General features: G+C 49.3%; 1 protein-coding gene across 3 annotated transcripts in view; it reads right to left on the reverse strand.

Annotated features, from left to right (window-relative positions):
- The window catches only part of ARHGEF9 (Cdc42 guanine nucleotide exchange factor 9), a 192,449-nt gene that overhangs the window by 154,547 nt on the left and 25,360 nt on the right, over positions 1 to 12,542 (reverse strand). For 2 of the 3 annotated variants that reach the window (XM_063416581.1, XM_063416580.1), the window contains exons 3-4: positions 7,007 to 7,154; positions 4,550 to 4,659 (exon numbers count right to left, since the gene is read on the reverse strand). In XM_063416581.1, the coding sequence (XP_063272651.1) occupies positions 4,550 to 4,659; positions 7,007 to 7,154 (258 nt within the window). Of the gene's footprint in view, positions 1 to 424; positions 517 to 4,549; positions 4,660 to 7,006; positions 7,155 to 12,542 lie in introns of those variants that run through there. The other variant, XM_063416583.1, reaches the window with a different exon arrangement.

Below are 12,542 nucleotides of genomic sequence, written 5' to 3' on the forward strand. Positions count from 1 at the left end.
AGGCCCTGTCATGCGAGAGGGATGCAAACAGGCTGAGCTGGAGCTCACACTCAGCTCTGTGTGCTGTGCCCAGCTCCCAAACACAGCAGATCAGACATAGCTCAGGTGCTGAAGGGCAGCAGTGCTGCAGCCAGGGGTGCAGGGACCCTGCCTGGGCACTCCTTACACAGATGGGGCTGGATCACAGCACTGCAATATTCTGAAGCTCAATCCATTTCTCCCTCCAATGAGCAAGCCAATTTTGATTTATTTGAACAGTGCACAGAGTTTTTCAGAACTTGCAAAAAACATTTATAAATGGATGAATATTAAAAAAACCCAAAAAAAAACTCTATAAAGACTTCAGAGCACTGCTAAGTAGAGCAACATAATAGGTTTATCAAGATATAAAGCAGCCCTCCCCAAATATACAGCTCAGACATACCCTGCCAGCAGAAGTGCTCAATGTTTAAGATGAGGGAAGAGAGATTCAATGAGGATTTGTTTTCCTGGCAGCCCTCCACTCTTGCACATAAACCTCTTGTAGCAGCACACTGATATTTAAACTAATTAGCACCAGGAGAGCCTCGGGACTGTGCCTTTCCCCCAGCCTGTTCCCAGGGACACAGGGGCTCCAAAATGACTGTGATCACATCCCCCTCACGTCCCAGGATGCTGCAGCCCCAGCACACCCCCCCTTCCTGCCCAAGTACACAGCAACACGGGGCAGGACACTTGGCAAAGCGAAAAAAATCCCCCTCTGCCCAAACTGCCCACTCAGCACTATGTGAGAGGATAAAAATAGCAGGCAGGAGAGCTGGCCCTGAATACCAAGCAGCATTCCCACCCAAATCAACTTCCCTTCACTCTGCTCTCCTGCAGGCTGCACGTTGCCTGAATTTCCTATTCCTCATAAACACAGCCAGTGGGGATTTAGCTCTGGGGAGCTGCAGATTGGCACATCCACCCTCATCGCTCTGGCAACCCCCCAGCAGCCTCTGGAAAGGGCTCCTGACTTCCAGAGGAGAAAGGACAGGCTGGGGGGTGGGTTCTGTGAATATTCAACACCTCTGCACAGCAGGCCTGCCTATTATTAGTATAGGGGATGTCAAAGAAGCTCCTCTCATGCAAAGTTTCCAGTCTAGCTAATTAACAGTGGCTTCCTCCAGCATATAAATTTGGGCTTTAGTCCCTTGTACACAAGCACACAGGGCAGGAAGAGGGGGAAGGAGCAGAGAACAGAAATGGCTGCAGTCATCTTTAATAGGTGGAAATTAAATGTCTCAGGTAAGACAGAATTAACACACATCCACATATTGAGAGGAGGCTTCCTGTTTTAGGAAGGGGTGAATCTCCCTTCTTTTGAAAAAAGATTGGATGTGGCACTCAGCAGCATGGTTTATTTAACATGAGGTGTTAAGGCATGGGTTGGACTCAATGATCTTAAAGGTGTCTTCCAACCTGGTGACTCTGTGATTCCTCCTGGAGCACATCCCCAGAGCATCTGTCTGGAAAAGGCTGAGATGATTTTGACTGGGCAGCTAACAAGAAGCAGAAAGTTCCCTCACAAGGGGCAGCAGAGGCCAGTGACTTGGGTCAGGATGGGACTGTCACCCTCTGCTTCTGACATCCAGCATCAAACATCTCCCAGCACCGCTCTGGGGCTGCAGAAAGGAACTCACTGCTCCCCTTGCCCCAAGGATCAGCCACGTCCCAGCTGGCAGGACCTGCCTGAGGGGAAATCAAAGCATGAGAGATGCTGAGGGTCCTGTCAGGGCAGCCTGTCAGGGCACTCTTTGCAATCTCTGCTGCAGCAAAGCCTGCAGTTCAGGGCACCTTGAGGTCTCCTGCAAGTTGGTCTTGATTGTGCCAAACTGCTCCCATAAAAGCAAAGGCTCTAAGTGACCTAAGTGCTAAACCAGAATGCTCTGCACATAAACTGCTTCAACACAGAGTTTTCTCCAGGCTGAAGAGTGCACTCTGGAAAAAAATTAAAGACTGAAAACTTTAGAAGGCTGACCTTGTTTATTTTTACCTGCTTCTTAAATTAGGAGAGAAATAGAAAAAAATATTGTTATGGCTCCCACATACCACCCTCCAGAGCTTCAGTTTGCTATTCCCACCTACAAAGTGGGAACAATAACCTTATCTACTCCATAAAAAACTTCTCCAGCCTGTGCCCAGATTTCAGACACTCTTGCTTGGAAGGATAAATCCCTGATTTCTGCATGCTGTGCCACCTCACTGGTGCCAGCTGTCAATGAAAGCACCTGACAAGAGACACCCATGCTCACAAATCTCACCTAAATTTATATATCTTGCCAGAGCAGAAACTTCCTTCTGGCCAAGAGGTGATTTGCAGCCCTGTAGATCTTCACTAAGCTTGGGGCAGAGGTGACAGATGAGTTTTCCAGCACTGCTATTGTGAGCCACATTTATGTATCCTGCTCCTGCAGCACTTGCACAGCACCTCTGATTTATAAACCCCAGCAAAGGTTTCACACCTTCCTGTTTGCCATAATTTAAAAACAAGCTGCTTCATGAACAGGCCTCCCCAAACCCAATTCTCTGCCTCAGTGGTGCCCAGGTCTTTGGCATGGCCATGTCTGAGCCAAACAGCACCCACAGATCTCTGGGGTCATGAGCAGCTCACTTCTCTTTCCAGCTCCACATCCTTCCCAGCTACCATCACAGAAGCAGTTTCTTAGCTAAACTTTCCCAAACTCCAGCAGGGTGTTTGGTTTGCTGAGGTTTCAGTTTTCTACAGCTTCTCTAAGGGTCTCTGATACAATCCTGGCTCTGTTTGCAATATGGAACAGGCCTGGCTTTATCAGGATGCTCAGGGCACAGATAACTCAGGAGCAAGTTTGTGTCAAAACAGCACTTTGGCTCCCAGGAGGGCCTCTAGGACAGCTGTGAAAGCTGCAAAGGCTCCTCTTAAAAGGATTAACAAACTGATTAATTAAGGTGTAATAAAGTGCTTAATTAAGGACCAAATACATCCATGCACTGGTCAGTACCAGATCCTGAACATGGACACAGCTCATGGATAACACACCTGAGCCATTCCAAGGCAGGGCTTGCACACTGCACAACAGGATATTTCACTGCTCTGCTGCTCTGCAGCCACCTGCCTTTATCCTGGCCCCAAGGACAAACAGCTTTATTGGATCTGGATCATTTTATCTTCCAGGAAAACTTTGTTCAAAGCTTTAGATGTTCGGCTCCTCTAAAACCAGAACAGCTTTCCTGAGTTGAAAGGAGCAGTTGATGTCTCGGCAGAGAGGTAAGACCCGAAGGGGAAGGAAGAGAAAAAGAAGAGCTGAACTCCTTGTCAATCTTTCCTCTGCCTTTGTACCTCAGCCCACAAAAACTCAGCAAAGAAAACAGAAGTGATGCAAGATGGAATTCCAGAAAGTCACAAGCGACCAAAAATCCAGCAGAACACATCCCTGCACGTGTTCCCTGGAAACCAACACGTAACCCAAGGAGGATGGAGAAGGCAGCATCACTCACTGCCAACTCACTGCTCCTGTGATGGAAAAACACACACAGAGGCCAGGCCCCCCCAGAAATCACATTTCAGGAAGGCAGTTCATCAAATATCAAAGGGGAAAGGAATACAATAAAGGTCTGGTGAGGAAGGACAGCGGTGGGGCGGGACAGAGCCACAGAGACACAACAGAAGGTCAGTTCCCCTCTCCACTCCAGCAGGGAAATTCCTGGCTCCCAGATCATCCTTTGTTCCCGTGCCCTAGAGGAACAGCAAGGGCTAAACCTCTTCTGCTGTATTCAGTAGAAAACTCTGCCTGTGTCACACTGCGAGCTGGGAAATCTGCTGGGTTTGGGACAATCCAGATCTGTTGGGTACCAGTGAAACCAGACTCATGAACACTCCAAATCCAAAACAAGACCATGAAATAACCCAGGCCTCCAAACAGGGCACAGCAAAAAAATCAGCCCACCACCCAAGCAAGGAAACATATCAGACAAATTATACCATTTTTGCCATCTTTTCTGAATTTTGCCCAGAGAAAACCATGAACATCCCCAGGCTCATAACAGCTTTTACTTCTCCCACTAGATGCATCATTCACAAAAAAAAAACCCAAGTGGATTGTGCCTATATTTGCAAAACACTTTGGGAAAGAAGCAGTGACATGAATTTGTCGCCGAGATGATGCTGGGAGCAGCACCAAACCCAAAGGACACAGGGCTAAAAAAGGAAGGAGAAAAAATAAACCCATCAAAACCATGGAGCAGATCTGAAGGCGATGTGAAACGTCACAGTTCCCTCCACCTGCAAGGAACACTCAGCCACGGGCACAGGAGGCCCAGTGACAGTCCAAAAGCCTCTGCTGCACATCGAAGGGACACTGATTTGGGGAAAAGAGCACCTAAGCTTTTATTGCTACAAAACAGTAACGAACCAAAAAAAATCCCATCTGTGGCTGAAGGACCCAGGGACTGAGGAAGCTGTTAGTCAAGCATATTGTTATAAAAACAAAGCCCAAAGCAGGCAAATCCCAGCCCTGAGGCAGGCAGAGGCAGGCTCCACACAGCTCCTTACCCGACCGATCTGCAGCTTCTCAGCTCCAGGCTTGAAGAGGTTCCATCGACGGCCACCGTTCCTGCAGTTCCCGCGCACCTTCAGGGTCTTTGAAGCCTGCTCGTTCTCAGCTGCCAGGAGAAAATCCACGGGAACAAAAAAAAAAAGGAATGACAAAAGATAAATGCTGTGCTTTAGCTCAGGCTGGGGGCGGAGGCTGTTCTTCTAAATGAAAGAAACAAAATTGTTTGCAAGAGACTCATTCAACCTCTCCTTTAGAAAAAGAGAGCACAGAGTATATTTAGGTGCTTTATTCGGTGCTCTTGGGATACAAGAGAAATAGTGCAGCTTGGATACTACAAAAAGGCAGAGCTGGGAGCCACATCCCGAGGTGAGGTCAGCCCAGCTGGGTGTGGAGCCAGGATGCTCTGCCAGGAGCTCCAGGAGCAGGAGTGCCCAGTGTGCACAGGCAGCAGCAATCCCAGCTGCACACTCACTGTGGCCCACAGGATGCCAGGCCTTGAAAAAGAAACAGCTCCTCCAATTTACACACAAAGCAGAAATGGGTAAGTCCATAAAAGCTGTTTTTTTAAGGAAACTGGGCTGGTTCTCACCCCCAGCGTTTCAGGCCAATCCCTCAGAGGAGCAGTTCTGCTCTAGCTTTGAGTGACCGAACACCAGACACAGCACTCACACCAGACCCCAGCCTGGCCTTGCAGATGGCACAACCCAGACACAGAGCAGCTTGTGAAAAAGAGGCAAATGAGCTCCACTTTTCAAATCAACCGAAATTTCCAGCTCCACATCCTATCCCTCTCTTTTTTGGGGTGAAGCTGCCATTCTGTTTGAGACCAGAGTTTTCCCTCCCACATTTGGCAAGCTTAGATTTTAATCCCTTCTTCCATCAGGTTCTTCACATCCCCTGGCCTGGAGGGGAGGAAACAGAGCTGAACACCACTGGTGCCCCCACAGCAGCTGCCAGCACAGGTACATGTGATCCAGGCAGTGCACATACGTGGTACATGCATCCCCACAAGTGTTTGCAGCACCTGGAGGCTCCTCATCCCAGTCATGGAGCAAGGATCTACAGAAAACAGCCACATTCTGGAATTCTTCCCCAAAAGATGCACAATGCTCTATTTCTATCTCCTGACATACCTCTAACCAGGCAGAGCTTTCAGACTATGCCAGTCCTGATGGGTTTGAAACCAGAACAAATGGTTCCAGGTTTTGGGACAGTGGAGAACCCCAAACCAAACAGGTGAGGGCTCTGCCCTGCCCAGCCAGAGCGCGGCAGGGCTGGGATGCTGCTGCAGCCTGGCTGGGCAGCCATCCTGATTTTCTTCCAGCGTTGCTGGGAGAGAGATTGCACTGAGACCTATTTCCTCAATGCTGATGCAGGCAGCCTGCTGCTATTTTTAGCAGCCCACGTTTCACTTTGGAGACTCTTGGAGAGCCAGGCTGCAGCACGGTGCCGATTACAGCAGCAGGCAGCTCGCGGCTCCGCGGGCAGTGGATGGGGCAGCGCCGGGAGCGGCGTGCGAACGGGGAACGCTCACTCTGAGGGGTGTGCGACCCCCTGTGCTGGGAACCCCTGCACCCCGGCAGCAGAGCCAGCAATTAACAGCACAGGCAGCTAATTGGCCTCGTCCTCCCCGGTTCTTCTGAACCCTGACGTGCTGCCACCATCCATCAGCCGCCCGGGTCCCCGGAGCGCTCCCGAGCGATGCCAGCACAATCTGGCAGCGCTTCTGTGCTCGCCCATCGCTAAATCACAGCATTCTTCATGCCAGCAGGGGCCCTTCAGAAAGTCATTTCCTTTCTCTCATTATCAATCTTTTTAATTAGGAGGTTCAAAAAATGATGTCATCTATTCAGCCATCAGCCAATTCACCTGCCAGCGCGATACATTCCACGGTGCTCTCTCTGGTGGCACTGTGAGCAGGACAAATGCAGAGAGGTCACCCCAGTCTTTGGCTCACAAGATTCCCTCCTTCACAAAAAGTATCCCAGCACAGAGGAGAAAACTCCTCACTTGTGTTTCCAAACAAACATCAGACTTGAGTTGTGATCTCAGTATCTATCATCACTCACCACCTCCAAACGGTGAGTACTCAGCACAGAGGATTCTTAGAGGACAAAAATTCAGGAGAAAACCACCAAATATGAACTCACACAGCAGCTCTGAACAGCTTTCACACCTCATGTGCCTACCCCTGTTCAACCTCTCATAACCAGATTATGGGGACTGTGTTCAGAGAGATTAAAGAGAGAAAATAGCCTTATTTCATAAACATACTGTACACAAGAAGATCCCATTAGCCAGCAAGAAACTCCTCAGCACGCGGCTCTCGGAGCTCCCTCACCTGGTGCCAGCGATGTAACCAGCACAGATGCAAACCACATTGCTGACTTTGGCTGGCTCTGCAGCACGGGTGACACCCAAAAAAGCAAAGCTGGGAGAAGAGAGGCACTCACCACGTCTGCGGAGCAGGTGCTGCATGCGCCCTCCCAGCTGGTCCAGCCCCATGGGGGTGCTCTGCGAGAGGGGCTCGGAGCGGCAGCGCTCCACCAGCGCCTTGAAGGGCTCTGCTTGCGGGGACGGCTGCGGAGCGTGGGACGTTGGCTGCCAAGAGAAGGGGCACAGGAGGGTTTTACCAAGAGCAGTCAAAATGAAGGCAAAGCAACCACAGGACATACAACAGTACACAGAATTTCCAAGACAGCACAGCAGCGCTCGCTGCAATGTGCACCCAGTGAATTTGTGACTGCAGGGTCACTACCTGCTGGCCCTGGTGTGCAGCCCCAGTGCCCCTATTGCAGGGGTCAGACCTTGGACAGCTTTGAGCCCAACACTCCCAGTGGCACTGAGTGTCCCAGGAACTTGTGGGAGTCACCCTGATGGAGACCCACCTGCTGCTCTGCATTTTGGGGGTGGGGGTTGCTCTCCCATTCCCAAGTCCCAGCAGGAGCACACACAGGGAAGGAATCAGCTGGTGCTGAGGACGCCACACCAGCAAGGGCTGGCTGCTTCCAAGGGACAGCAAAGAGCAGCCAAATGGATTGGCAGCTCACTGATGTCAACAGCTAACCAGACATGTCCTTGCATCTACAGCCTACAAAATATTCACTTGACTAGAACAGTTGCAATTGATTGAAGCACCCATTAAAGGGTCAAATATCTCAGTTATACCGTAATGCTTGGCAACACTAATCCAAAGAATTGGCATTTACAGGTAAGTGGAGAAAAACATTAGCGTGTTCCTCACTCCAACTTTTATTATTCTATTCCAGGAGGAAAAGCTCCTGAAAATGACAACTGCACTGTGACATTTTGCAGAATGGAATGCTCTTTTTAAAACATCACAATTCAGACTCCTACTTTTCATTTTATTCTCTGTGACATGTGACACCGTGGAAGTCTTGTGTATAATCGAGTCAAGAAATCAGAAAAAAAATCATTTGACAAAGGTCAGGGGAAGCAAACAGGAGGTGTTCCTCTCTGGGAGGTTTTTAGGCTCAATCACAGACACATCTGTCACACTTCCAGGAACCTGCTAATAACTGGGTGCCTGGGATGGTTTGGTGGATCCATCCTCAAGACTCCAACAGCTCATTTTCACTGATGTGCTATTATTTTCATTTACAGATGAAGAACAAAGCAGACAGGCTGTAATTACCCCACAGGAAAGCTGTGGATGAATTAAGGCTCCATCTCCCAGCACCAGCATCACATCCAGTGAACCAGAACACTTCTCTTGGCTGGAAAACAGCTGGGAGGAGGTAAAATCCAAAGAAAACCCTCTGTGCAGGGAATTTTGGACACAGAGTCCCTTTAGCATAAGGCCAGCAACGCCCAGAGGTTCCCCTTGCCATCCCTACTCTGATGCCCTGTTTTAACTTTTGAGGCTGGGAATGGGATAAAGGAGACATATCATGTGTTTGAAGAAAACACATGGAAATCTGAATTATCCATGTGTTCCATGGCTGGTTCTATATACAGGCAAAACCTATCAGCTTTGCAAACTCAACCTGCCTTTCCCTGACGATGTTAAAAATACGTTTCCCAAAAAACCCTACCCCACTATAGATAGCACTAAATATAGGCTTTAATTCAAGGATTTTGCTAGCACCTCCTGGTTATTATGAATACAAAAATCTGAGCAGCTTGCAGATAGGCTTTAGAGGTTTTGTCTCCTACAAAAATAAAATGATTGTCAGACACAACCATATTAAAAGCCATAAATACCTAAAATCTTCATTCTTCAAGTAAATTGCACCTCGCTGCAGACAGGAATACAGCACTCCTTTGGCAACAGCAGGATTTAGACAGTAAAATACTATTTCTTAATTTGGAAGGACTATAAAGTCATTTGTTACAGCAAGCTGAGACACAACCCAGGAGCTGAATAGCCAGGAGATGAAGAAAGCTCTGAAGATCAGCTCTCACTGATACCATGGCCTGGTCACTGTCTCTCAGCAGGGGAGGGAAGGGATAAATCCACTCAGCAATCTCATCTCTGCAGCTGCTCCCACAATAAACCCATCTCGAGCTAAAATCCACTACGGGCATCACCTGCAACTTCTCAGCAAACACAGAAAAGGGAACTCTGCTGGATCCTCCTCTTGTGGAAAGGCACTTGGAGCTGCACTAAAGCCAAACCCCAAAGCTGTGGGAGGATGTGAGCTCTGGCCCAGCTATCAGGGAGATCTGCAAACCCATCCCCTGGCATGTGCACGCTCAGGCAAAGCAGCAATGCTGCGCTTCCAGTCAGACCCACCGCAGGGAGAGGCTCCCACCTTCCCACAGGGAGCAGCCTCGGCACAGGAACCCCAAAACCTCCTAATCCCTGACAGCACCCACACCCACGTGGGCCACTCGGAGCAGCAGCACACTGTGCACCAGGAACAGCCCCGGTGGCACTGGGGCAGTTTGGATCCCGAGTCCAGGACTCAGAGGAACAACCTCAACAGCTGCTCCGGAGAAATATCAGCAGCAACGCAGGGTTTGAGCACATGGAGCTTTCCTGAGCCCTGAAACCAAGCACAGCATCCCCTCAGCCGGGATCCTCATCCTATGGGACACACAGCTTTTGCCAAGGCTGACAAGCCTGTAGAAATCTCATTTTCACACTTATGGCAATCCTAATTCTCCCAGAGAACAGCCTCACAAACTTCAATTGGGGTCTGTGCACAGCCACAACAGCCAGAAGCAACTGCAGTCTGCAAACACTTTGGAGATAAAATTGTGAACCCCAAGGAAAAGATTAGGCTTTCTGTTCCACCAAACTAACCTCTTATTTCCCCGAGAAGCCAGCAGAGGGCACAGAAAGCCTGCGGTGAAAGCCCTGTGCTCTGTCACTGCCAGGGCCAGGGACTCTGAGATGCTCCCGGTCCTGGCCCTGGGACAAGCAAGGACCTCACCCTATGGCAGATCTCTGCCGGATATAAAGCTGACTGGTTTATACTGGTTAAACTGTTCCTGGATCCTAAAAACTCCAGACTGATACCTGAAATATAAATTCAGGTGCCTATTTTGCAACCTTTCCTCATGTCACTCCAAAGAAGGTATCAAATCACCCACAAACCTTGTCCACGGGCACACCAGCCAGTTTGGAACCCTGATGGAAGGCTGGAATTGCAAAATACACGGTATCAAAGCTGCTTTCCATCTAAACATCACCTCAGGCTACTGGAAATGCTCAAAGACAACTCCAGGGGCTATGCCTGACTTCCTGCAGCAGCAGTTTCCTTGTTGGGATGCTGTGGTGTTTTTAGAGGTTGGAGCAGGATAATTCACTTCAGTGGAGACATGAAAAATGGAAACTGTCCAAACCTCCATGCCACCTTTCACTCCATTTCTTGTACCTCAGAATAAAGATGGCATTGTGATTGCAGAGCTGCAGCACCATGAATGGAATCATGCACTTTCCACTGACAATTTGTTTTGACCTTTACTGTTCTCCCAATTCTTCAAAACATTTTATCTCCACTGCTTCACAGGCTCCCAGAAAAGATGAGATTTTGGGATGGGGTCTGAAAGCAACTATCAGGGATGTGCTTTTCCATTTTCTGCATCTGCTTTTATTAAATGCTGCTGCAATGCTATTTCCTTTAAAACACCAGGATCAAATCCTACCAAACTACTTGCCCATAATATCACTCAGCTCCTGCCCAAAGATTAGAATTTTAAAAGGCTAGACCAGGAGAGCAAAAACTAGGGTATTAATTGCAGATACAACTAAACAGATTTACTTACTGACAGAACCAATGTACAGATCCCCTAAATCCCTCCAGCACCCCTTGTGCTACACCAGCCTCAGTTTCTCACACCATCTCCCCACAGGAGCTTCAGTGGGAACAGGCACTTTTATGCCTTTTTTGGGGCAATGTTTAAGTTTAAATCTGCTCACATGCTCTGAAATTGCTGGGGAGCTTGCTCAGAGCAGCTGGCCTGGCCAAGTCACCCCATCCTGGCAGCACCTTCCCCCTGCCTGTGGTTGAGCACTTCCCTTGAAATACAAATCCTGCAGTTAATCGGAGCAGCCTGGAGTGGAGGCAGCAGGGCCAGCAAGTGTCCTGAGGAGCAGGTGCCAGCAAGGAGATGGATTGAGCCCTAAAACAATAAGAGGCTGGAGTTTGCTGCTACTGTCACGCTCAGGCTGAAGTTACTCCTCTTCCATGTTTATTTTTGGTGAAGTGTTTCCGAGTGCCGCTCCCTGATGGGAGATAGGCGAGCAAATCCCTGGGGTATCTCAGGTCATTTGTTGCTGCTGGCAGACTCTGCAGGGCTGTTCCTGGCCGGAGATCCCTTCTTCAGCCTCCCCTTGCTCTGGCTTTGGTGCCACCACCAGCTCACTGTGCGTTTCCAAGCCTGCAGCAGCAGTTCCCGGGGTGCAGGGGGTGTCCACATCCCACGTGGGGCTCTCTGCTTTCCCTCCCACCTTGCTGCAGCTCCTGCCCAGCAGGCAGCCAGCCCTCCCTGCAGAGCAAGCCACGGCGGCCCGGAGGTCGTGTGCTATCGCCACACTCCACGGGAACTGGGGGGGTTTCCTGCCCAGTTATCTCAAACACCATATTTAAGTTTCTTGGTCATGTTAGTGAGCTGCAACAGCTGAGCTGGGACTTGGGGCATCTTCTGCTCACACAGCTGAGCTGAGAAAGTGCTGGGATTGTGCCCTGAGAGCACTGGGATCAGACAGGCAGGCCCTGCCCTCCCAGCAGGGATGTGGCTGCTCTGGGACAGCAGTGCTGGTACTTCCCTCTGCTCCACTCCATCCTCTCTCACCCTGCCCCTGTGCAGAATACTCACAGCTTGGTCCCTGTGGAGGGATATCAAACCACAGCCCTCTCAAATTTCTCCTAAAAATGTTTCTTCCCAAAACCCCAAGAAGTGCCCATCCACTGCTCACTCCTCTGGAGTGCCTGGGATTACACAGAGAGCTTCTGTAACTCTTTGCATTACACAAAACGGAGCAGGAAAACAAAACCAGGAATAACTAACAATACTGCTCCCTGTTTTAGCTGCCAGTCAGAAGTTCAGATTTTTTCCCCCAGCATTTCTAATCTGCTGCCAATTTTCAAACACTTCCCCTCTTGGCTCAGAAGTTACTGTGACCCCTTTTCCAATAGGCAGCAGTGTCACCACCTCTGGAATATCTCTAGTCTCTCCAACCCAAAAGGAAAAGAGAAAGTTTCTTCACAAATCAACCTAATTTTTCTACCTGACACCTTGGAAAAAAGAAAAAGTCCTCATTCCAGCCTCAGCTAACCAGCAGGTACCCAAAAGAACCCTAAAGCTGGGCTTCACACTGGCTCCACAGGACTTCTGAGGTTTCATAGCAATAAACTGGACAAGACAGATTTATAACATCAGAACTTAGTCCAAAATGCAATGTCCACTTAAATGTTTGGAGGATTTCAAGGGCTTTGAAAGACTTGCTTGTGCCAGACAGGAACATCCTGCCATGATTGGAGCCACTATCATTGCCCACCGCTCACTCATCACTCACCC

Source organism: Prinia subflava, chromosome 20, assembly GCF_021018805.1.
Source record: "Prinia subflava isolate CZ2003 ecotype Zambia chromosome 20, Cam_Psub_1.2, whole genome shotgun sequence".
NCBI classification, from domain to species: Eukaryota; Metazoa; Chordata; class Aves; order Passeriformes; family Cisticolidae; genus Prinia; species Prinia subflava.